A 26965-nucleotide genomic window follows, 5' to 3' on the forward strand; every position below is an offset into this window, starting at 1 on the left:
TATGCTATGTACATTGTACATCATTAAAGTTGATTAGAAAATAAAGGGTTTTTTTTAAAAGAATTACTCTCAAAACAGTAACTCAGAAAATGGAAAAATACCCCAGTGGCTATTTAAAGATTCTAAAATTTTTGTCTTAAGACAAATCTAGACAGAGTGAATTTAAATTTTATCAATAAAATTTAGAGTTAAGAAAAAACACTAAAATTTAAGTATACTCAATCAAACATTTTACAACAGAGATTATAAAATTTTTTCTGTAAAGCGTCAGAAAGTTAATATTTTAGGCTTTGCAAGCTATATAGTATCCATTACAAAAACTCAGTTCTACTATCTTGGCATAAAAGCAGTCACAGACAATATGTAAATAAGTAAGTGTGGCTGTGTTCCAACAAAACTTTATTCACAAAACCAGACACTGGCCCAATGTGACGCACATGCTACAGCTTGCTAACTCCTGATCTGTTGCTTTGTGTACAGCAAATAAGAAAGGAGGAAGACAATAAAGAAAACTCTCCATCCAACAGAAAACTGTGAGCAGGTAAAAAGTGAAAAAAAAATGTATCCAAGATAAAGAAAAAAAATCCAACTAGATCAGTAACCACAATAAATGTCAACAAGTTAAATTCAACTGTCTGAATGCTAATATATCAGAATGAAGAAATATTCTTTTTAAAAAGAGCCAAACAAAAGTCAGCTACAGTAAGTATAAGATACATACTAGAAGGAGAAGACTAAAAAAAAGTTGGAGAAAGATATGCCACCTTCTAAGTTAAGCAACAAAAAACTAGGGATAAACTGAAACATTAGAAAGTAAATAAAAAGAGTAATCATATAACAATGAAGACTCAGAATATAAAAAGCAAAAACAGCCAAAATTAAAAAAACTTCACATATTCTAATGATAGTAGGTAATTTTAACATGGGAGAATTTAACACAGATTTTTTTCAGAAGTTGATAAACCAGTCAAAAATAAAAGTAGTAAGCCTATAGATTTTAACAAGTTTTTGAATCAATTCTTATTTATGTATAAAGAGGGGACATGTAATATCCTTTGTTTTTAAGCACACATTAGAGAAAATTTCTTAAGTTAACTGTGTATTAAGTGACAAAAGAGATCAATAAATGTGAAAAAAACAGTTATGCCAGGGGCCACATTCTCTGACAATACTCAGAAATAAACAGAAACTCTAATATAACACAATGGCTTAAAGAAATTACAATGAGGATTATAAAACACTCTGCAATAAGAGTTTATATCTGGTGGCAGAAGAGACTGACAATAACTGTTAGTAAAAAATTAATATGTATTATATTTATACATTAAATATACTGATATAATAAAACCTGTGTTAAGTGCTATGAAGGAAAGAGCACCAACAGAACTTGACACAGTCTGGGGCTGTTAAGTTAGGTTTCTCTGAGAAAATGAGATTTGGAAGGAGGAGGAAAGAAGTGGATGCTTATTCCTGCAAAGGAAAGAATGAGTAAAAGGGCCCTTAGGACAAAGGGAGCAAGGGATATTTAGGGAACCAAAGGTAGACAGTCGCACTAAAGTACAGAATCAAGAGAGTAAAGTAAGACAAGGATAAATTACACTTTAAAGTAAACTTCTGGGGCCAGCGCTGTGGCGCAGTGGGTTAAAGCCCTGGCCTGAAGCGCTGGCAGCCCACATGAGTGCTGGTTCTAGTCCTGGCTGTTCCTCTTCTGATCCAGCTCTCTGCTATGGCCTGGGAAAGCAGTAGAAGATGGCCCAAGTCCTTGGGCCCCTGCACCCATGCGGGAGACCCGGAAGAAACCTCTAGCTCCTGGCCTTGCATCAGCACAGCTCCGGCTGTTGCAGTTATCTGGGGAGTGAACCAGTGGATGGAAGACCTCTCTCTCTGTCTCTACCTCTCTCTGTAACTCTTTCAAATAAATAAATAAACCTTTAAAAAAAAAAAAAGTAAACTTCTGCAAATTGAAAATAGGAGAAAACCTTGTAGTCAGAAATCTTTTCAAATACAGAAAAGCAGTATTCTCATTTAACTGGAAAAGTTTTAGAAAGGTGTTCTAAGTTTATCATTTTCAATAACTTCTCCATTGTTTTCTCTTAATTGCCAGTATTTGGGTTGTATAAATAATTTCACTAAATCCTATTGTAAATTTAATAATTTTTACTTAGTTAAGATAATAGAAATTAAAATCACTCATACTTCATACCAATTATTACATAACCTTCTACCTGTTATGATTGTGGTTCACTGGTCCTAGTATTCATGAAATAACACAAAAACCTCAACTATGGAATTAAATGGTTCTAAATTCAAGGATGTTACCTGTGCCTTCTAATTCACAGATTCCACATTGTAAGATGAATTATAATTAAACCTGATGATTGAGATTTTAGAGGGTCTAAGTGATAAACTGTGCGGAGGCAGAATGTTATAAAATGATAGAATGAAGAGTCTCGGTATGAGGAGAGTCCAAGCCCCACCTGTGTAAGAGCTGTGTGACTTTGGGCAAGTTATTTAACATCTCACTGCTCAGGTTTTCTCCTGATATGAGTTTAAAATAATATATACCCTCATAGTTTTGAGAACTTAGTAAGTCGTATATTTAGTATTTCATAAATATGAATTATCATTTGCAATAAAAATGAAATTGTTCTTGTTGTTCTATTCACGGGAAAAGCCCCTTCTAATAATTTACAAACAAGATTCAAGAGGCCTTCTCTGAGGGCCTTCTTGTCCTTATCCAAGTGATTACTACTCACAATCATGAGGCTTTTCACTTTCCTCTATGAGGCAGTAGATGCTGAAACATATTAGTAAACAAAATTTCATTTTTTTTTTTTTTTTTTTTTTTTTTAGTAAAAGCAGGGATTTTATTGAGAGAGGAGTCTCCAGTTGCACCAGTCAGGGGGCTGGGGAAGGGAGGGTGGCGCCAAGGGAGGAGGTGCCCCTCCCACACAGTTGGAAAGCGCTGCAAGCTCTTTGATCACACAAAATGGCACTCAAAAAATGTGTTGCTTATGATGAGCTAGTTTAAGGGATTAAAATTACATCCAATCAATGGGGCACAATGGGTCCTAAAAATATTCACTTTTGATTGGTTTATGCAGGCAGGGGTTAACAGCCACTCAGGGAGCCAGGGATAGAAATTACTGTACAGTCAGCAAGCTGTGGGCCTTATAACTGGCTCTGCAGGATCACTAATTTGTCCTGAAAGGTAGAATTATTTGATAGGGACTAGGAGAACTTCTGAGATTCCTTTTAAATCACAAATTTCATTTAAAGTTTCCATCATTTATACATTTATAAAATTACAGGATGTTTTCACTGATTATAGTTTTGTATTTCTAAAATGAATGCTAAGCTCTATTCAAATTCAGGGTCTTATATGTAGTTCAATGTACTTGGTGTATCTGATGTAAGTTTTATCTGTTTACTCTTTCAGATAGAACATTAAAAAAAATCACAAAACTGAAACATTGCGACACTAAGAAAAACTGGGTCCACCTTACAAAGTTTTGTTGAAGCTGAGTTAGATTTAAGATGAAATTCAGTATCTTTCCACCAAAAACAAAAAGTATGCCTCTTTTATAGAATCCAGAAACTGAATCACATGAAGGCAATCAAATTCTAAAAAGTAATATAAAAAAAAAAAAAAAGCTGGAAACCTAACCAATTCAATTAGGTCAAATTTAGAAGAAATTTAGAAATTTAGAAGTGGAATGTGTCTCCCTGGCTTTGGGCCTACTTAGCATCAAAACTTCCATTAGGATGGATATTAGGACTCTAAGAGAGGCTCTGGTAAGAATAACCCAATTTTTAAAAATAGGTAGTTTGATAACACCTTGCTGCTATCATTCCTGTTTCAATTAGCAAAGGGCCAATTCTGATGCCAAATTCACAAATTGGCTAATATTCTAATGCATGATTTTCTTCTTGGTTAATTAACTACAGACAACCCCAAAGTGTACCAACACATCTTTTAGACATAAAATAAATTACCTTTGAAATATTCTCCATGAAATATAATTTTTACAAGCAAAACACAATTTTGAAATAAAGGATACTTTTTTTTTAAATAATAACTTTCTACACAGTTTGACAGAATATCTGGGTTTAAAGGCTGAGATGAAATTTTTAATCATCAGACTCATTTTTCTGATGAAGAAACAAGATTTCAGAAAGGACTATGTTATGAAGTACACAATAGTAATGGCTTAATACATAAATCAATTACAAGAAAGGATAATTTTTTTTTTTTTTTTAGTTTTTGACAGGCAGAGTGGACAGTGAGAGAGAGAGTTAGAGAGAAAGGTCTTCCTTGGCCGTTAGTTCACCCTCCAATGGCCGCCGCGGTAGGCGCGCTGCAGCCGGCGCACCGCGCTGATCCGATGGCAGGAGCCAGGTGCTTCTCCTGGTCTCCCATGGGGTGCAGGGCCCAAGCACTTGGGCCATCCTCCACTGCACTCCCTGGCCACAGCAGAGAGCTGGCCTGGAAGAGGGGCAACCGGGACAGGATCGGTGCCCCGACCGGGACTAAAACCCGATGTGCCGGCGCCGCAAGGCGGAGGATTAGCCTACTGAGCCGCGGCGCCGGCCAAGAAAGGATAATTTCTAACAAAACTTCTAGGTTCTTTTTTTTTTTTTTTTTTTTTTGGACAGGCAGAGTGGACAGTGAGAGAGAGAGACAGAGAGAAAGGTCTTCCTTTTGCCGTTGGTTCACCCTCCAATGGCCACCACGGTTGGCGCGCTGCAGCCAGCGCACCGCGCTGATCCGAAGGCAGGAGCCAGGTGCCTCTCCTGGTCTCCCATGTGGTGCAGGGCCCAAGCACTTGGGTCATCCTCCACTGCACTCCCCAGGCCACAGTAGAGAGCTGACCTGGAAGAGGGGCAACCGGGACAGAATCCGGCGCCCCAAACGGGACTAGAACCCGGTGTGCTGGCGCCACTAGGCGGAGGATTAGCCTAGTGAGCTGCAGCGCCGGCCAACTTCTAGGTTCTAATACTTCAAAAGACTAAGTTCTCTGGCCATTACAAGTGTATAAACAGTGGCCCCAGAATTGAATACCAACATCTGCCCAGTGCCAGCCATTATAAGTAAACAGAAAATTGCAGAATCAACCAGATATAAGCAATAAAGCTAGTTCATTAACTTAAATTAGGCCTAGACTTAAACTGGGGGAAAGTGCTTTGCTACTTAAACAATAATTGGGGTTCTCTTGTTTTGTAATGAATGATGTATGTGAATACTGGATTGTTGGGAAGTCATTCTGCTTTACTTAAACACTGAAAGACAATAGTAGTAGTAGTAATATAGGGCGAGCGTTGCAATGCAGTGGGTTAAGTCACCTGTTGAATTGTTGGCAACCCATATCAGAGCCCTGGTAGGAGTCCCAGCTGCTCTGTGTCCAATCCAGCTCCCTGCTAATGTGCCTGAAAAAGCAGTGGAAGATGGCCCAACTGCTTGAGCCCCTGCCACCTATGTGAGAGACCAGGATGGAGTTCCTGGCTTCCTACTTAGGCCTGGTTTCTCTCTCTCTCTCTCTCTCTCTCTCTCTCTCTCTCTCTCTCTCTCCCTCCCTGTCATACTGCTGTTTAGATAAATAAATAAACCTTTAAAAAGATAAAATATACATTTAAGAAAGTAATATTAATAACACAGTAGTAAGCATAATGGTAACGATGCCTCACACATAGCACTTTAGCACTTTAAGTACTGGGTACTACACTAAGCACCCATGAATATACCCATGAATGTATGGTTACTCTCACTTTACAAATGAAGAAACAAGGTACAAAGAAGTGAAGTAATTTATCCAATGCCCAATAGCTAGTAAAAAACAAAGTCAGAATTCAAGCTCACAAAGCCTGATTTCAGAGGAAAACTAGTTCATTCCACTTAAAGAATTAAACTAACACATAGAAATGGTACCAAAGGCATAAAAATTAACATTGAATAATTTTCAACTGAAAAAAGAATACAATAGTCACTTTGTTCTTCTCCCCTTTCAAAAACTGAGTCCTAAAATGACAATATATATTTTTCATCTTTGTATATATTACATCTTATTTTCCCACTACCTATCCCACTAAGTAAACTCTGTTTTTCTAGCTCCCATAGAAGTGAGAAATGAAACCACTGGATCCACATAGATTAAGTACAGGACTAACAACTAGAGCTGCCTACATACACATGACTACTATTTGTGCCAAGAAATTCTTCCCAAGGAAGATAAGGACCAAAATAAGTAAATAAGTTCATTGTTTGCTTCAAGAACTTTCTAAAAAATCATTTACTCCAACAATAGACTACTGAAACAATCCCCCTTTCAGGATATTCCTTCCATTCGGCAAACAACTCACTTATTAAAATACATATTCACAAGATTTGATAAAGATCACGGGCTAATCCAAAAATTATTATACCAAGAACCTTGTCCATATTCAATAAGACTATTGTTTATAGCCCTTGCCTATATTACTGTGGAACAGCGGTCTTTCCACTTTTAACTTGTTGAACATTATGGTTAGTAGTGTATTAAAGCTGTGATTATAAAGCAAATTGAAATTGTTATTGTAAAAATTAAAGGAAAAAAAGGAAGGAAGGAGAGGGACTGAGGGAGAGAGGGAAGTACGGCTATCTTTGTAGAATTGTATGTATGAAATATATGAAATCCATTCTCTTCATATTAACAAAAATTTTTAAAAAGATCCACCTTAAACACTTCAAGATTACACCCCAAATTCTACAAAATTCACCCATACCCTCTTATGTAGAGCTTAAGAAGATTCCATCCAGATTTGGTTCTTTCTAACTGTACAAAGTAAGCAATAAAATCAGTTTTGCTGCATCAACAGGCTTCTCTGCAGTTGGCATTCAACAGAAGAGAAAACCCTACTGCATTTCAGTTGTGCTCTTATCATCAAGGATTTCTAAATTTTTTTTCTTTCATGCTTACATTAAGCCACAGGTTAAATATACTAGAAGATTTTTATGATTATAGAAAAAGGTAAATTTAAACCAGAAATTCAAAGCGGAGCCTAATAAGAATCTGATAAAACATTCAGTATGAGACTTCAAATTACATTTGTTATAGCCACAGTTTAATCTAAATTAGGCTAATTACACAGTTTGAAATGGTCTTATGGTATCACTGAAATTTAGATTTAAAAAGAACAGAAAAGGAAAAAAAAAAAAAGGAAAAGAAACTCTTGAAATGTCAAAGCTTATTTTGCCATTTGAGTGGATTCTATAAGAAAATTTTTGCCTTATTTAATTTACATACCTGAGTGTTATATATCAAATATGAATATATAAAATATTTAATCTTTAAGGAATAGCTCTAAAAATAATTCAAGCATTTATACACCCAAAAATCATCTATAACAAAGTTAATCATTTTGATATCACTTTTCACTTTTTTTTTCTCTTTTTTTTTTTTTTTTTTGACAGGCAGAGTGGATAGTGAGTGAGAGAGAGAGACAGAGAAAGGCCTTCCTTTTTGCTGCTGGTTCACCCTCCAATGGCCGCTGCGGCCGGCGCATCTCGCTGATCCGAAGCCAGGAGCCAGGTGCTTCTCCTGGTCTCCCATGCGGGTGCAGGGCACAAGGACTTGGGCCATCCTCCACTGCCTTCCTGGGCCATAGCAGAGAGCTGGCCTGGAAGAAGGGCAACTGGGATAGAATCCGGCGCCCCGACCGGGACTAGAACCTGGTGTGCCGGCGTCACTAGGCAGAGGATTAGCCTGTTAAGCCACGGCGCCGGCCCACTTTTCACTTATTTACAGTCATTTTATTAGACTTGTTATACTTATCTGTATAATTAAGTGATATAATAATTAAGTGTATAATTAATTAATCTGCATAATTCATGAATGGTTAAGAATGTTAAGAATGCTATACTACTATAATAATCTGTGATTACTTAAAAATTTACTGTATATGGTTAAATGATATTTTTCCATTCAATTATTGTTTATAGCTATTGTCTATATTCCCACTAAACTAGAATTTTTTAGCTTAAAAAAAAAAATGTTTCTAACAAGGGCCAGCATCGTAGCTTAGCAGGTAAAGCTGATGCCACCAGCATCCCAAATAGGCATTGGTTCGAGTCCCAGCTGTTCCACTTCCAATCCAGCTCCCTGCTAATGGCCTGGGAAAAAAGCTGTGGAAGATGGCTCAAGTTCTTGAGTCCCTGCACCCACGTGAATGACCCTGAAGAAACTCCTGGCTTTTGCCTGGCCCAGCCTTGGCTGTTGCATCCATTTGGGGAGTGAACCAGCAGATGGAAGATCTTTCTCTGAGTCTGTCTGCCCCCAACCTCCGTAACTCTGCCTTTCAAGTAATAAAATAAATTTTACAAAAGATATTTCTAACCAGTCTTTATCCTGGTTGTACTTTATTTTGTCTCTTTCCATGCATCACACTTTTCCTTAGAAAAGATTATTTGGAAAACATTTAACAAAAACAGATAAAAGTAATGAGTTTTAGCATCCACAGTACATTGGGATGAATAAAGTTCACAATACTGCATTGTAGCATTATATACTTTATAAAGAAGAGAAGAGCTGAACTAGTAGAACACAAAAAAAGGAAATAGAAATGCTAATAGCTTGACTTGATCAATTTACACTGTACACATATGTTCACATAATGTGCTGTAATTCATAAAAATGTAAAGTATTTTATACTAATCAATTTTTTAAAAAATCAGGATTAAATCAGATAAGAACTAACAGAATAAAGCATTAAATTGGGAGCAGGCATTTAGCCTGGAGGGTAACAAACTCAGGTCTCACATCACAGTGCCTGGGTTCAATTCCTGGCTCCTGTTCCTGACTGCAGCATTCAGTCAAATCAGACCCTGGGAGAAAGCAGGTTATGGCTCAAGTAGTTTGATTCTGTTACCCATGTAGGAGATCAGGATTGAATTCTCATATCCTAGCTCCAGTACTTGCCCAGTACTAGCTATTATGAGCTTTTGGAAAGTGAACAAGCACATGGAAGTTCTCTTCTTTGTGTGTGTGTGCATGTTTCAAACAAAAAATAATTTTCAAAATAAAATGTGTTTAGATAATTATAATGTCTACCTTCTAGTAAAAGTTTTTAAAAATATACTAATGTAGGGACATTGTTGTGGAATTGCAGGTTAAGGCATAGCAATGCCAGCATCCCATGTGGATGCTGGTTCGATTCGCAGCTGCTCCACTTCAGATCCAGTTCTCTGCTAATGCACCTGGGAAAGTAGTGGAAGATGGTCCAAGTCCTTGGGCCCCTGCACCCATGTGGAAGATCTAGAAGAAACTTCTGACTTGGCTTCAGCCTGGCCCAGCCCTGGCCATTGTGGCCATTTGGGTAGTGAATCAGTGGGTGGAAGACCTCTCTCTTTCTTTCTCTCTCTTCCTCTGCCTCACCTTCTCTGTAACTCTTTCAAATAAACAAATCTTTTTAAAAAAGAGGGCTTTAACAAGAATTTCTCACACTGAAATATGTATGTCAAATATGTATGTGTCTGTGTAGGTGTATACATGTGCATGTACATACAAATGTGTGTGTATACACATGAGTCATCTCCCCAGGTAAGAGAAATCACTGCAACATAAGATCCCAGTTATTTTTTTTCATAGATTGCCAACACCAGCCATTTCAATAATTACTATCACTCCCTATGGAGTATTACTAATCATGTGCCATGTTTTGCTATTAATGCTGTTGGAGCAATACAGTATAGGAGAAGCAACATGAAACTAAAAAGGGGGAAGACTTGCATCTGAGATTTCTTAATCTAAATCAGGGGAAATAACGTAATCTCATGAAGCCTCAGCTTACATATCTAGACATGAGTAATAAACCCACCTATCTGACATACTTGCAGTGAATACTGAAAGATACAATGTACAAGGTACAGGTCTCTCCGGCTACACAGCAGCAATTTGTCCATAAATGTTTGTTACCTACTATACATGGTAGTTCCTTATGATATGGTCCTAAAGATCTATAAGATAGTAAAGTACTCCCTAAATAATTAAAGAAGAATTAATTATGCATCAAGATCTTTAAGGTTCATATCCTTTCAACCAATAACCTACTTCCAGGAAACCACCCAGAGGAAATAATTAGATATAAAATATTCACGTATAAAGATATCATTCAAAATTTCATTTTTAATATCAAAAAATAGACACAATCTAAGTATCCAAGTTTTATACTACATGCGTATGATTGCTACTAAATATTATATAAACTATTAAAATATGCATGAAGATAAAGGGCATCCAAAAATGCTCACAAAAATTAAATTAAAACAATAGCCTATATACCTACAACTCAAATATGTTAACAATTATATTCATGTGTATCTATGTATACCCACACATAGAAATATAGAAGAAAAGAGTTTAGAGAAAATGCATCAGGCAAATGAGAGCGGCAAGATGGCGGAATAGGAAGGGAGCACACGATTAGTCCGGGCGAGAGACAGGTTAATAAAAGTGGAGATACTGCAGGGTCAAGGAAGAGTAGGGGAAGAAACAGCAGAGGAAACTCTTCTGGAACCAGTGATTCACAGTGGACCTGCGTGGAGAGCGTGGGAGCCCAAGTTCGGGACACCAGCGGCAGACTCAACACACCAGCGCTGGAACGCAAGGTGAGCCGAACCTCAATAGCCCGAGACACCAGCGGGCAAGCGGAAAGAGGAGGCTAGAGGGAACGAGGCTTAAAACTCCGTGGGGAAAAGTTCACCAGGCTAACTAGAAGAGAGAGAGGAAAAAAAAAAAAAGTGACCAATACGGACACGAGTTTCTCTTTCTCCGCTCACCCCTCAAAGGCAAGCAAGACAAAGAGCAGGCGCCATTTTGGTCATACGTCATAAGCAAGGCGACCTCAGGTCTGCACCGGCCCTGAGCCTAGCAGAAAAACCTGACTCTGGGGGGAGGGGTGAAATAACAGGAGATTAGGATCTAACTTGGCAACCCAGTGGGAGACTGCAGGAGAATTGGAGCCCACACTGAGGGCAGCACAGATTCCCTGTGTGATCCTTGGGAAAGAGCTTCCAATCTCTGGCTCCTGTGGGTATATCATTTGCCTGCTAACTACCTCCAATTACGTTCAGCTGTGCAGAATTACTTCCCTTTTGAATCAAAAAAAGAAAGAAAGAGAGATTTACCACACCTAACCTGGGAGTGTCATCTTTGACACACCCTCAACCCTGAGGAACCAAACACAGCTCTCAGGCCACACTCATCTCAAGCCTCTAAGGCTCCACTGAAAGCAGACAGTCCACTTAATATAGAGCCATAGTGTAACAAGAAAAAACACAGTGAAGAAACCAAATATCTCCAACATGCCAAACAACAAACGCAAAAACCGAGGTAACAAGAACAAGGAAGACACTATGACGCCCCCAAATGAAAAAGACACCCCAATTCAAGATTATGAAGATGATGAGATCGAAGAAATGCAAGAAGCGGATCTTAAAAAATTGATAAGAACTTAAGAAGTTCTCAAAATAAAATTCTTGAACTACAGAAATCCTTAATGGACAAGATAGAAAATCTCTCTCGTGAAAATGAAATATTAAGGAGGAATCAAAATGAAATGAAACAACTAGTAGAACATGAAACTGTGATAGTGACAAAAAACCACAATGAAATGAAGAACTCAATAGATCAAATGACAAACACATTAGAGAGCCTTAAAAACAGAATGGGCGAAGCAGAAGAGAGGATATCAGACTTAGAAGACAGAGAACAGGACAGGAAACAGGCAAACCAAAGAAAAGAAGAAGAAATTAGAAATCTAAAAAATATTGTCAGGAATCTACAGGATACTATTAAAAAATCTAATATTCGGGTTCTAGGAGTTCCTGAAGGCATGGAGAGGAAGAAAGGATTAGAAGGCATTTTCAGTAACATACTAGCAGAAAATTTCCCAGGTTTGGAGAAGGACAGAGGCATCTTAGTACAGGAAGCTTATAGAACCCCTAATAAACATGACCAAAAGAGATCCTCACCACGACATGTTGTAATCAAACTCACCACAGTGAAACATAAAGAAAAGATCCTAAAATGTGCAAGAGAGAAACGTCAGATTACTCTTAGAGGATCTCCAATTAGACTCACAGCAGACTTCTCATCAGAAATCCTACAAGCTAGAAGGGAATGGCGAGACATAGCCCAGGTACTAAGAGAGAAAAACTGCCAGCCCAGAATACTATATCCTGCAAAGCTCTCATTTGTGAATGAAGGTGAAATTAAGACTTTTCATAGCAAACAGAAACTGAAAGAATTTGTTGCCACCCATCCTGCCCTGCAAAAGATGCTTAAAGATGTGTTACACACAGAAACACAGAAACATGGTCACCAATATGAAAGAAGGTAAAGGAAGGAAACCTCACAGCAAAAGATCACAGGAAGCTCAATTTCTCTTTGACATAGAATTAAACTCTGATGCTCTGTTAAATCAATGTGTTAAAGTAATCTATTATGTTCTCTTGATGTCTGTTAAATTCTAATTGTTCAAAAACAGCTGAATTTTTATTAAGAGCTATGGGTTATCTAAATATATGCCTATTTTCAAAGATTTGAATAATCACCTGTAATAATGATCAAATTTGGTCTATATTATGTCATGATTTTAAGGAATCTTATTTCAACCAGATATTTTGGATTTTGAGCCTTCTTGGCATTCTTGACAGGCATTCAAAAAATCAAAATTTCAAACAATCTTGTCTCTAAAATTTCCAGTAAATCCTGGACTTTGGTTTCTCCAGTTTGGGCCCAACTGAAAAAATCGAAAGACCTATGTCTCTCATCTTATAGAGACACCAACTAATCAGGCTATTTGGATTATATTAGAAGTACTGTCAAGATGTGACATGGTACCAAACTTTAAGTTTCTATAATGGAAAATGCTATTAATACAAATGTTTGAGAATTAAAAAGTCTAATGATCTTGTGTTACTAGACATGATAGTTATATTAATGAGAAAGTCCCAGAGGCCTAAAGGGTTAAATACTTGTAAAATCCTACAGGTGCTTTCAAAAATACTGTGAAGTAAGCAAGTGCCTCTTGTTGGTTGATGAGTTTATAATTTTAAACATGGCGACTTAAAGTCTTTTGTCATCCACAGTTATATATGATTTGCTGCTCATAAAACTAAAGCGTTGTTGGTTCTGTGTTTAGCTGTCCTCCTGTAGGTTCCTATGGATTTTTTCCAGCCACTTCTATTGTATTCAGTGCTTTGGGATGGCTCTGTAAACAGATGAAGCCAATAATGTATTAACAGTACCAACTGAGAGAAAGTATGGTTAACTGAAGTTACTAAAAACAAAAAGCAATTCAAATCAATTGGCAATCTACAAAAAGAGTTAAAGATTTTAAAAGCTATTATTAAAATTGCTATATTGGTCTATTATGCTATGTTATATGTGTGTACATATTGTATGTCCACATGGGGAAATTTTATTAAGAGTTTTATTTTAAATGGCTTATGGATAAGATTGTCCATAAATTTAAGCTGCTAAAATCAATCAAAGATACATTTTAATTTGTGTGACCTGAATCTGTGTATCATATGTTTTAAACTTGTTGGTAGAAAGAAACTAAAAACATTTTATATGGTTGTGCTTAAGTTTACTGGTTAAACAAACTACACCATGTTAGATATTTAAAAGGTGTTTTCAAATACATGATTCTTAAAATTTATAGAAGGCATTGGACTTTCTGGTAAATGTTTTCTTAAGTTGTTATCTAATGGTTGAAACTGTTTGCTAAGTATTCATGTGATATTGCTATTGTCAGCAAGCGATCTAGGACTTGCTCCCTCATTTCTCTATTCTAAGCCCAACTTGTTCTTTCATTTCTCTATTCTCTTCAAGGTAGGAAACTAATTCTATTATGAAGGAATCTGTAGGACACACAATTTAGTCTTTAGACCTTATAAAAGAGATGGCTAACATTTTTCTGTAATAGCATAGCCAAAATAAGAACTTAAATAATAATCTCATAGCTAGATTCACTTCGCCATCAGCCAAGTATACAGTAAGTAGAAAAAACCTCCCTTTCAGACCAAAGGGAAAGAAAGTTTTAAAGTGAGAATATAATTTTCCTCATGGGCATTGTCTACCTTAGAAAAACTACTACAGAACATGCCTGTGACTATAGACTTGTAGTTCAGGCCACCGAAGATTAGAGATGGGACACGGGCACTCCCTTGACTTGCATCCTCTGGTCTGCTTTAACGCAAACCAGGAGGAAAAAAAAGCTAGGCATCAGAAGCAATGGGTGGCAGGCCTATTAATGGCTGATCTGTACAGTGATCTGCCCTCAAGGAGACCCAACAGGCCAGTCCACTGCAGTGGCTTTCAAAGTGGTAAGCCTGGGCTTCAGTAGAAGTCAGCTTGTGAAGAGCCCTGGCAGCTCTGCCAAGAGTTGGATCACTGGAAATGGACCTGCCCTGGAATCGAAGGACGCCCAGGTCAGAGCCACAGATCTTATCAGCTCTAAGCTGAAAAGCCCTTCACTCAGCCCAACTTCCAAAGTGACCACTGCAGCTGAGGGGACAGGCAAGTAGGGTCAGCAACATTGCAGGCAGAACTGTAAATTTCTTGTTAGAGATGCCACCTGCCTTTACCTGGCCAGCTCTCCTCCTAGGCCAGCCAAGTAATGAAAGTCAACAGAGTGCCTTCCCCTAGGAGGTTCACACCTCCCTTAGGATGTACCCCATGTGAAGAGATAGATAGGTCTGGGCCTCTTAACTCACAAGGCCTAAAGCCCACCAGATTTACTATCAAGCCCCTTCTTTCAGGTTCTATTTGCCTCTCAATCAGAAAAATTACTTGTAGCTTAGACAGCACCTTTCTTAGCTCCTCTAATAATGACTCTGCCTTTGTTCTAGACCCTGTCTAGCGCACTTGGGCCTCATTCCTTTGTAATCATAACCTCTACTCTACCACCAATGGCTCTACTCCCAACCTGTGTGTACTGATGGTCCTCTTCCCCACTTAATGCTGTATAATTGTTCAAACCTGGTAAATGCCACTCTTAGGATCATTGGTTACTATGCTCACTCTGTCTTTTATGACCTTGTCTAAATATGATCAGAGTCGGCAAACTTGGAAGGCTTCCATAGCCTTGGCAACTCATGACGACAGCCTAGGGTGGTTACTGGCGCCATAAACTAGAGTGTCAATTTGTTGGGTCAACAACAGGAGCCACTGTGCACTTGCTCCTCATGTGGGATCTCTGTCCTTAATGTGCTGTACATTTCGATTTAATGCTAAACTTGTACTCAAACAGTTATGTTTCACTTTGTGTTGCTATGTGGATGCAAACTGTTGAAATCTTTATACTAAATTGATGTTCTGTATGTAAAGAGAATTGAAAATGAATCTTGATGCAAATGGAAGGGGAGGGGGAGAGGGAGCGGGAAAGGGGAGGGTTGCGGGTGGGAGGGAAGTAATGGGAGGGGGAAGCCATTGTAATCCATAAGCTGTACACTGGAAATTTATATTCATTAAATAAAAGTTAAAAAAAAAAGAAAATGCATCAAAATATTAATGACCATTTCTGAATGATGACAAAGCAGGTGATTTTTATGGCTTTCATCTTTATGTGATCGAATTTTCCAATTCTACTGCACACATGAGTAACTTTGATACTCAGAAAACATAAAATATAAAAGTACACAGCATTACTTAATACAGTATTATTTTATTATTTAATATAGTCTATATTGTCATTTTATGCATTATTATTTAAAACAGTCCAGTTTTTAAAGATGATTTTTTTCATTGTACCTCATCTTCCAAAAAAATTTGGTATAGCTGACAAAAATGTATACAAAAAAATAAAACATTATAGATGAAGAAATGAAGATAAAAATAAAAGAAAACTGTACAAGTCCACTCATACACACACAGATGTGTACACTTGTGTCATTTAAGAAACTGAGAACTGAAGGGAGTTCGTCAGCTTTCTCAGGAAGGGTAACATTGCAGTTATGGGGGGCATTATTTTACATGTATGTTAGGAGGATATTTAAATGAATTAAATGAATCACAGTTATGTGAATGGAAAGAAAGGAGGCAGATGCAGCACAGCAGGGAGACTATGACTCACAATGATATAGAATATTCTGTCTGAAGATCTGGAACACAGGAGCTGGAACATAAGGACTTTGAAAGGCTGGTTGCTGGTATGGTTGGTTTAAGCTATGTATATACATTGAAATGTTACCCTATACTCAAACATCTTTTAAAAAACACAGAAAGATACAGTTAGATATTCCCTTAGATTTTGTTACCTTTATGCATATGCCTTCAACATGTAAAAAAAATCAAGAAAATAAAATGTAGGACATATACTGTATTCAACACAACACTTACCTTCACTGACAGCATGGGGCTTAACAATGCAACAGGTGCAATTGGTAAATTTAGCAGTATTTGCTGGTCCACAACCTCCATTCGAAGGAAAAAACAACTCCATTTCCTAAAGACAGAGAGAAATGACATTGATGTATAAAATCTCTTATCTTAAACATACAGAATATTTCTTTTTTTTTTATTTGACCGAGTTAGACAGTGAGAGAGAGAGAGAGACAGAGAGAAAGGTCTTCCTTTCGTTGTTTCACCTCCCAAATGGCCACTACAGCCAGAGCTACACCAATCTGAAGCCAGGAGCCAGGTGCTTCTTCCTGGTCTCCCACGCGGGTGCAGGTGCCCAAGGACTTGGGCCATCCTCCACTGTCTTCCCAGGCCACAGCAGAAAGCTGGACTGGAAGAGGAACAACCAGGACTAGAACCGGGCACCCATATGGCAGACAGAGGATTAACAAAGTGAGCCACGGCACCAGCCCCCAGAATACTTCTATGACACAGAAAGAACTGTGCAGTATTTGTCAGTTTCATGATATAAATTGCTCCAAATTTATTTTACTTTTTAAAAAACATTTATTTATTTATTTATTTATTTATTTATTTCAGAAGCAGAGTTACAGATAGGGAAAGACAGAGAGAGGTCTTCCATCCACTGGTTCACTCTCCAAATGGCTACAATAGCCAAGCAGGGATGATCCAAAGCCAGGAGCCAGGAACTTCTTCCTGGTCTCCCACACAGGTGGAGGGGCCCAAGCACTTGGGCCATCTTCTACTGCTTTCCCAGGCCATAGCAGAGAGCTGGATTGGAAGAGGAGCAGCTGGCACTAGAACCAGTACCCATATCGGATGATGGTGCCTCAGGCGGAGGATTAACCTACTGTGCTGTGGCGCCGGCCCCTGTACCAAACCTTTAAAGAGGAACTAATCTCAATTCTTAAACTATTCAAAACAATCAAAAGGGAGGATATCTTCTCAAACCACTTCTATGAGGTCAGCATCACCTTAATTCCAAAACCACACACACACACACACACACACAAAAATACAACAAAGAAAGAGAACTAGAAACCAATATCAGGGCCAGTGCCATGGTGTAGTAGGTTAATCCTCTGCCTGCAGTGCCAGCATCCCATATGGGCACCAGTTCTAGTCCCGGCTGCTCCTCTTCCAATCCAGCTCTCTGCTATGGCCTGGGAAAGCAGTAGAAGATGGTCCAAGTGCTTGGGCCCCTGTACCCACATGGGAGATGGGGAAGAAACACCTGGCTCCTGGCTTCGGTTCGGCGTAGCTTCGGCTGTTGCAGACATTGGAGAGTGAACCAACAGACGGAAGACCTCTCTTTCTGTCTCTCCCTCTCACTGTCTGTAACTCTACCTCTCAATAAATAAATAAAAAATCTTGAAAAAAAAAGTAAAAAAAAAAAAAAGAAACGAATATAATGGGTGAAAACAGATGCACAAATCCTCAATAAAATATTAGGTAATCAGATCCACATCAAAAAGATCATTCACCCAAAGAGGATTTATCCCTGAGATGCAAGGATGGTTTAACATATGCAGATCAATAAATGTGATGCATAACATTAACAGTCGAAGAATAAAAACCATATGCTATCTAAATTGATGCAGAGAAAGCATTGAATATAATACAACATCCTTTCATGACAAAAACCGCAAGCAAACTAATTATAGAAGGAACATACACCAACATAATCAAGGTAATATATGACAAACCCACAGACAGCATCGTATTGACTGGGGAAAAGCTGGAGGCATTTCCACTAAGGTCCAGAACCAGATAAGGATGCCCACTCTCACTATTACTATTATATGTTACTGGAGGTTCTTGCCAGAAACATTAGGCAATCTAATCTTTGACAAATGAGCTAAAATCACTCCCTGGAGAAAGGACAGTGTCTTCCACAAATGGTTCTGGGAAAACTGGGTCTCTATATGTAGGAACATGAAACAAGACCCATACTTTACTTCCTATATAAAAATCAAATCATTGGGCTGGCGCCATGGCTCACTTGACTAATCCTCCGCCTGTGGCGCCGGCACCCTGGGTTCTAGTTCCGGTTAGGGCACCGAGTACTAGTCCTGGTTGCTCCTCTTCCAGTCCAGCTCTCTGCTGTGGCCAGGGAAGGCAGTGGAGGATGGCCCAGGTCCTTGGGCCCTGCACCCGCATGGGAGACCAGAGGGAGGCATCTGGCTCCTGGCTTCGGATTGGTGCAGCATGCTGGCAGTGGCAGCCATTTGGGGGGGGTGAACCAACAGAAGGAAGACCTTTCTCTCTTTGTCTCACTGTCTATAACTCTACCTAACAAAAAAAAATCGAATCACAATAGATCAAGGATCTAGAACTCAGACCTGAAACCATCAAATTACTTGATGAAAACATAGAAGGCCGGCACCACGGCTCACTTGGCTAATCCTCCACCTGTGGCACTGGCACCCAGGGTTCTAGTCCCGGTTGGGGCACCGGGTTCTGTCCCGGTTGCTCCTCTTCCAGTCCAGCTCTCTGCTGTGGCCCAGGAAGGCAGTGGAGAATGGCCCAGGTCCTTGGGCCCTGCACCCACATGGGAGACCAGGAGGAAGCACCTGGCTCCCGGCTTCCGATTGGGCACAGCGTGCCGGCCATAGCGGCCATTTGGGGGGTGAACCAACGGAAGGAAGTCCTTTCTCTCTGTCTCTCTCTCTCTCACTGTCTAACTCTGCCTGTCAAAAAAAAAAAAAAAAGAAAACACAGAGGACATAGAGGACACAGTGCAAGAGATTGGCATAGGTAAAGACTTCTTAGATAAAACTCAAAAGCACAAAAATAGAGAAATGGGATTACCTCAAACTAAGAAGCTATTCACAGCAACAGAAACATTCAACATTCAACAAACTGAAGAGGCAATTGATAGAATGGGAGAAAACATTTGCAATCTATATATCTGATGAAGGATTAATATCCAGAATATATAAGGAGCTCAAGAAACTCAACAACAACAAAACAAACAATTCAGTTAAGAAGTGGTCTAAGGATGTGGACAGGCATGTTTCAAAGGATGAAATACAAATGGCAAATAGACACATGAAAAGATGCTCAGGCTCTCTAGACATCGGGGAAATGCAAATAAATACCACCATAAAATTTCACTTTACCCCAGTTAGAATGGCTAACATCCAGAGGTCGAAAATTACAAATGCTAGAGAAGATTTGGAGAAAAAACGACCTTAATACTTTATTGGCAGAAATAAAACTGGCACAACCATTATAGAAGACAATATGGATATCTTCTATAATGACCAAGCCATCCCACTCCTAGGAATTTATCCAAAGAAAATGAAATCAATATATGAACGAGTTATCTGTACCCCCATGTTTATTGCAGCTCAATTCACAATAGCTAAAATATGGAATCAATCAAGGTGTCCATCCATTGATGACTGACTAGAAAAAGAAAATGAAGTATATTATATATACACAATAGAATACTACTCATCCTTGAAGAAGAATAAGGGCTATGTAGGGATTCAGGAGAAGATGGTGATCTCCAAAGTAGTTCAAGTTCCTCATAATTTTCACTTGTTTGAAGAAACTGAAGATGGACAAAAAGGACTAGGTGATGGTATAGTTAGCTGGGGCCTTGAAGATATGACACTGAAAAGGTGGACTGACATGATTATTGGGCCACCAAGGACAAATTATAAGAACAGAATATATAGCCTAAAAGTAGAACGTGGACTTAAATACCCAGAATCTTCTCCATTTGTTAGATTTGTAACAAAAATTAATATGAATGGGATAAATAATTCCAGTGGTATGGTGGATGCACAGAACATACCAATATTTGTAAAATGGCAAAATTAATATAGTGGTTTTTTTTTTTTAATTTATTTGACAGGTAGAGTTACAGACAGTGAGAGAGAGAGACACACAGAGAAAGGTCTTCCTTCTGTTGGTTCACTCCCCAAATGGCCGCTACAGCCAGCACTGCGCCAATCCGAAGCCAGGAGCCAGGTGTTTCTTCCTGGTCTCTCTATGCGGGTGCAGAGACCCAAGCACTTGGGCCATCCTCCACTGCCCTCCTGGGCCACAGCAGAGAGCTGGGCTAGAAGAGGAGCAACCGGGACTAGAACTGGGCGCCCATATGTGATGCCGGCGCCGCGGGTGGAGGACTAACCAAGTGAGCCACGGTGCTGGCCCCAAAATTAATATAGTATTAAAGTTGTACTACAGGAGCTAAGACATCTAATAATGTCCAAAGACAATATGAAGCTTCCACAGTTCACGGAAGGGCAAACATAACAATGAATTTTAGTGGGTCTCAAATTTGTCTTAAATAAACAGCCTTCTACTTATATTAATGTCTTGACTACACATCACAGTGCAAAATACTCACACATCCAGTAAAGAATTCCAGCTGATACATGTAATCTAGACATCCCTAAGAATATATTTAACATATGTGCAGTCATTATGTTTTCAGGTAATGGGAGGAAAAAATGCAGCACAATTTTTCTTTCTATTGTTGAGGCACTGCCATTTAAACGTAAGTTTGGAGTGCTTCAAACAGGATTGGGGTTTACAAGACACAGGCATGGTGAGAAGTGTCAGATGGAAGTGGAAAGTTGTGTGTTTCTGAAAAGTAAAAATCCCAAGAAGGACAAACAGAAGTGGCATGCTTTATCCACCTTACTTACTAAGAATTGCAACTGAAATTGTTTAAAGTAACAGGTACAATGAATACTGTCAAAAATTGTGTTAAATTTTGAAGCGGTATGGGTGCTGACCACTAGTAGTATAAAAAATATGTTCAGGATTGTTTTGATGCTTGTATTTATAATTTAAAAAAATGTCCGGGGATCAATGAATTTCTATTAAAAGCTGTCCCTGTGTGTTACATATAATAGATATGGTAAATATTTGTTTACAGTTTTTGTTTAACAAGCCATGCAATTAAGTTTAAGTGAAGTCGATAAAAAAGGAAATAGGTGTATTTATATGTTATTTTAAGATTATAAATTAAAGTAAGAATTAAAATATAAAAAAATGTGGAATGTGTCTGTGTGTGTTGGGGGGAATGAAATCCTCTTTTGCAACAAAATGGATGTAATTGGACACCATTATGTTTAGTGAAATAAGGCAGTCTCAGAAAGACAAATATCATATATTTTATCTGATTTGTTATCATTAATCTAGAGTACAAAAATGCAATGTATATGAGTGAAATTAACATCATGAGATTCCATTATTATTTATAGCACTTGTCTACACACCTGAGACTACACACTCTTATCTACTTACAAATTGTTGAATTCTTTATTTAGTGGAAGGTTAAACTTATGATTATAAAGTAAGTTGCAAGTATATCATCACAAAAATTAAAAGGAAATTCAAAAAAGAAATAGAAGAGAGGGTAGTAGGGAGGGAGAATGGGAAATATCGTTATGTTCTTAAAACTGTATATATGAAATACATGAAATTTGTTCTCTTTATATAAATAATAACAATAATAATAATAAAACAAATTGCAGTGACTACTCCCAGTGAACAGTCAATGGTAGTTGAGAAACAGGAAAAAAAAAGTGAGTGTAATCTATATTTTCGTGAAACCTGGATAAGAAGAAAAGAAAAATCAGGCAGCAATTAACAGGAGTTCAAAGGGCAAGGGCTGGCTCTTTAAACTGTTCATGTGACATTTTTCAACTTTTTCAGATCTATGGTCAGTGCTTCTTCCCACATGCTGTATTTTACAGCTATGGTGTTTCTCCTTTACCCCTATTCAGCAAACATAATGTCCACAATACTTACTATTCCCAAGATAAGATTATTGAATATGTATATGTATATGTAACAAACATATTATGTATATATAATATGCTTATCCTTATAGGGTTCATACAAACAATAGGATATTTCAGGGACTAACAGTAGAAAGAGGTTAAGAAATCTAAGTGCATAAAATAAGAAAATTATGTTCAAGGAAATTTTTAAAGGTTTTTTTTTTGTTTTATTATTTTTATTTGAGAGACAGTAGGCAAGTTTCCATCTTCTGGTTCACTCCCAACTCTCTGCAATGGCTGGGGATGGGCTGGTGACAAACCCAGGAGCCAGGAACACAGTCCACATATGCCATATGGGTAGCAAAAATTCAAATATTTTGTTTTTTTTTTTTTAAGATTTATTTATTTATTTGAAAGGTAAAGTTACAGAGAGGCAGAGGCATAGAAAGGTCTTCCATCCACTGCTGGTTCACTCCCCACATGGATGCAATAGCCAGAGCTGGGCTGATCTGAAGCCAGGTACCTGGAGCTTCTTCTGGGTATCCCACACGGGTGCAGGAGCCCTAAGACTTGTACCATCTTCCACTACTTTCCCAGGCGCATTAGCAGGAAGCTGGATCAGCAGTGGAGCAGCCAGGACTCAAACCAGTGCCCATATGAGATGCCAGCACTACAGGTGGCAGCTTTATCACTACGCCACAGTGCTGGCCCCCCAAATATTTCAGCCATCACTGCTTCTTCTCAAGATCTACATTAGTAGGAAGATAGAGGCAGGAGCCAAGAGCTGAGAATTTAATCCAGGCAGTCCAATGTTGGATAGCATAATCACTATACTAAACAACTACTCTGCAATATTGTTTATAGTCCTTACAGATTTTTCTGCTGAACTATGATCTTTTTACTTTTTATTTGTTGAATTCTTTATTTAGTGGAGAATTAAGCCTTTGACTATAATGTACATTTAAAATGTTATCTCAAAAACAATAAATACAATATTAAGTAAAAAAAAAAAAAAAAAAAAAAAAAGACTTCTTGGCGCTGGTGCTGTGGGGCCTGCATCCCATATGGGCACTTGTTCAAGACCTGGCTGTTCCACTTCTGAATTAGCTCCTTGCTAATGTGCCTGAGAAAGCAGTGGAAGATGGCTCAATTGGTTGGGCCCCTGCACCCACATTTCGGACTCAGAAGAAGCTCCTGGCTCCTGGCTTTGACCTGGTACAACACTTGCCATTACAGCCATCTGGGAAGTGAGCCAGCAGATGGAAGATCTCTCTCTCTCTCTCTCTCTCTTCCCCCCCACCCTGTAATTCTGCCATTAAAATAAATATTTTTTTAAAAAATAATAGGAGAAAGAATAACAGTAGCTAACTTTGTAAAAGTTTCTCTACGACAAAAACAAATTTTAAAAAATCATCTGTAAACTCTATTTGCATATACAAACTGTTCTAACAACTTTAGTATCTTCATTTTATATATATATGTATATATATATATATATACTTGCAATAAAAACATAAGCACACACATAGAATAAGGTTATAACTTTATCACTTTAAAGTAGAAACTATATTTTTTAATCTGCTTATTTTCAGCATTAACAGCATTATTTACATAAATGTACAATCTATAATCACTATCCAGCAAAGATACAGTTTGGCTGGACTCAGAGTCAAAACTCATAGTATTTCCTAATAGGACGAAGACTATATGAAAGACATTCTGAGAAAAATACCACAGTGATATGCTGACATATCACATATCATATTTTCCCATTTCTTTCTACTTTTATTTATATTATATCAAAGCTCTTAAGGAGATCTTTAGGAAAATATTCTTTACTAATGAGAAGTAACCTGGGTGCTTAATGACCAATGTTAGAAGAATTCATTCATCCAGTAAATATTTATGAAGCATTGACATGTGCAGAAAGGTTATAATGATCAAAACAAAACAAAGATCCATGCCTACACTGGACTCACTAGAGGAATCATTTAGTATATTTACACAGAGAGAGCACAAGTAACCTGAAATACCACAAGCCAATGAGGGTATTTCAAAAGTCTTGTGGAAGATAAAATTAAAAGATGAGTTTTTCTCGTGCAAAAAGTTTTTAAATCCATGCATATAAAGGATCTTCAAAAAGCTCATGGCAAACACATATTTTGAAAAAACTATGCATAAATTTTAAATTGTTTTCTCCAAAATAAACTTAGCTTTTAATTCCATTTTTCCATACACTGAGGTACTTCTGTATTTTTTCCGGTTTGTTAAACCAGTGGAAACAAACAACAAAGGCATGGATTGGGGTAAGGTAGCAATGGAGGGAAATGTGAGGGGAAAAACAAAGCATGTGGTCAGTGACTTCCATATCAGTGTCAATTACTGCTTTAATGATTTATGTCTATCACATTTTTAAAATAAATTAACAAATCTGGTTGGTGATTTAACTGTATCTCAGGTTTTTTCTTCTACTTCACTGATGACTCCTTCTCAACTTCGTTTGCTGCTTTCTCCTCTTAAACATTTGACCTGCATACAAGGCTCTATCTTTGTTCATCTTTCCTTCTCTATCTACAACCACCCCACTTAGTAATCCGACCAATCTTGTGGCTTTAAATACTATCTATGTGTTAATAAGCCCCATATTTATGCCTATAGCCCAGAATTCTCCCCCGAACTCCAAACTTACATCCTCATTTCTTTGGCTCAACATCTCTACTGGATGACTAACATGTATATTAACTTTGCAAATACACAGACTGCAACTCTTGATTTTATACCCATACTGATTCTATCCACACATCCTACTGATTGCCCATTTCTGCTCCCATAAATTCTCTTTTCAGTTGCTCAGGCTAAAAAATTTGGAAATAATTTTTGCTGTTTATCTTTTTCTCACAGGCTAAATTCAAACTGACAGGAAATCTCATTTACCCTTCAACTATTAAAATACTTTAAAATACATTTATATACTTTTCTCATTGCTACCACCCCAGTCTAAGCCATCATCTCTGAATCATCGCAACAGACTCTTGATTAGGCTACCTATTGCTATCCTTGCCCTCTCCAGCCATTCTCAATGCCACGCTCAGACTAATCCTTTTAAATGCCAAGTAAAACATGTCAGCCCCCTTCTCAGAACCCTGAAATGACTATTTCTCTCAGACAAAAGCCGAAAGTACTACAATCGTCTTTAAGACCAGACGACCTCTCCCTTGATTATTTCTATGATCTCATCACTCTTGCCCCACCAACCCTCATTCCAATTGACCAACATTGCCGCATTCACTGTGGAATATCCCACAAAGAAATATTCAAGGAATAGTATGATAGTGTTCCCAGAACGTGGTGGTTAAGGTGGAGACTGGTCAAAGATAAAAATACAAAGACAGAAGCCAGATCAGTTAGAGCATTAAAGGCTACAATAAAGACTTTAGATTTTATTCCAAGAGACAGTAATTAATTGAAGAGTTTTCAACAGGTGAGTGTTAATCTGATTTAAGAAAACCTGGGGGCCAGCACTGTGGCTCACTTGGTTAATCCTCCACCTGTGGGGCTGGCATCCCATATGTGCGCCGGGTTCTAGTCTCGGTTGCTCCTCTTCCAGTCCAGCTCTCTGCTATGGCCTGGGAAGACAGTAGAGGATGGCCCAAAGCTTGGGCCCCTGCACCCGCATGGGAGACCAGGAGGAAGCACCTGGCTCCTGGCATCAGATCGGCGCAGTGCCGGCTGTGACAGCCATTTGGGGAGTGAAACAATGGAAGGAAGACCTTTCTCTCTGTCTCTCTCTCTCACTATCTATAACTCCACCTGTAAAATAAAAAATAATAATAAAAAAAAAAACTCTTTAAAAAAAACAAAGAAAACCATTGGGCATACTTAATTTTTCCTGGGTAAGGAACATATTAAAACAGAGTGTAAGAGAAAAGAATAATTAGGAGGTCACTGCTGCAGTTCTAGCAAAACATAACAATGAATTTGACCACAATGATCAGATTTAGAGTCTGAAAGTGGAGCTAAAGGACTTGCTGATGAAATTACAAGAAAAAATACATTATTCTAAAATAGTCTAGCATAATTTCATTGCAAGTATGGCTAGATTAAACCACCTTAATTTAGCTGAAAAACTTCTCATGATGTTAATAATAATTTTTTACTTCATTAATTTAACCTCAGTATATAGTCAATGCAACACTTTATATTTTTAAAAAATAAGGAGTAAATATAAGGAAACTTTTTAGAAACACTAGCTATATTGAACACTGTTAAGTCTGAATCAAAGAAATAATATATCAAATGATTTTTAAAAATATTTACTACTCATAAAGTAGCATTCTTACATGAATTCAATAATTCAAAGATCTGTGGCCTTCAATAATTCAAGTCTTTGGAAAAAAGTGTTTAAGTTGGAGAACAATTTTGGCTCTGAGCAGGTTACCAGTTCATAAAGGAGGCTTAATTGTTTATATTTTTTTTAAGATTTTATTTATTTATTTGAGAGGTAGAGTTACAGAAAATGAGAGGGAGAGACAGAGAAAGAGGTCTTCCTTCCATTGGTTCACTCCCCAAATGGCCACAACAGCCAGAGCTGCATTGATCTGAAGCCAGGAGCCAGGAGCTTCTTCTGGTCTCCTACAAGGGTGCAGGGGCCCAAGCACTTGGGCCATCTTTTACTGCTTTGCCAGGCCATAGCAGAGAGCTGGATTGGAAGAGGAGCAGCCGGGACGAGAACTGGCGCCCATATGGTATACTGGCGCCGTAGGCGGAGGATTAATTTACTGTGCCACAGCCCCAGGGGGACTTAATTGTATCATTAAA

General features: G+C 38.1%; 1 protein-coding gene and 1 pseudogene across 3 annotated transcripts in view; one reads left to right on the forward strand and one right to left on the reverse strand.

Moving 5' to 3' along the window:
* NME7 (NME/NM23 family member 7) overlaps positions 1–26965 on the reverse strand; it is a 244804-nt gene that overhangs the window by 142184 nt on the left and 75655 nt on the right. For all 3 annotated transcript variants that reach the window (XM_062192716.1, XM_062192718.1, XM_062192717.1), the window contains one exon: positions 16380–16485. In XM_062192716.1, the coding sequence (XP_062048700.1) occupies positions 16380–16485 (106 nt within the window). The remainder of the gene's footprint in view (positions 1–16379; positions 16486–26965) is intronic.
* LOC133761107 (ubiquitin-conjugating enzyme E2 variant 2-like) lies at positions 19905–20669 on the forward strand (annotated as a pseudogene).

This window comes from Lepus europaeus, chromosome 5, assembly GCF_033115175.1.
Source record: "Lepus europaeus isolate LE1 chromosome 5, mLepTim1.pri, whole genome shotgun sequence".
In the NCBI taxonomy this organism is placed as follows: domain Eukaryota; kingdom Metazoa; phylum Chordata; class Mammalia; order Lagomorpha; family Leporidae; genus Lepus; species Lepus europaeus.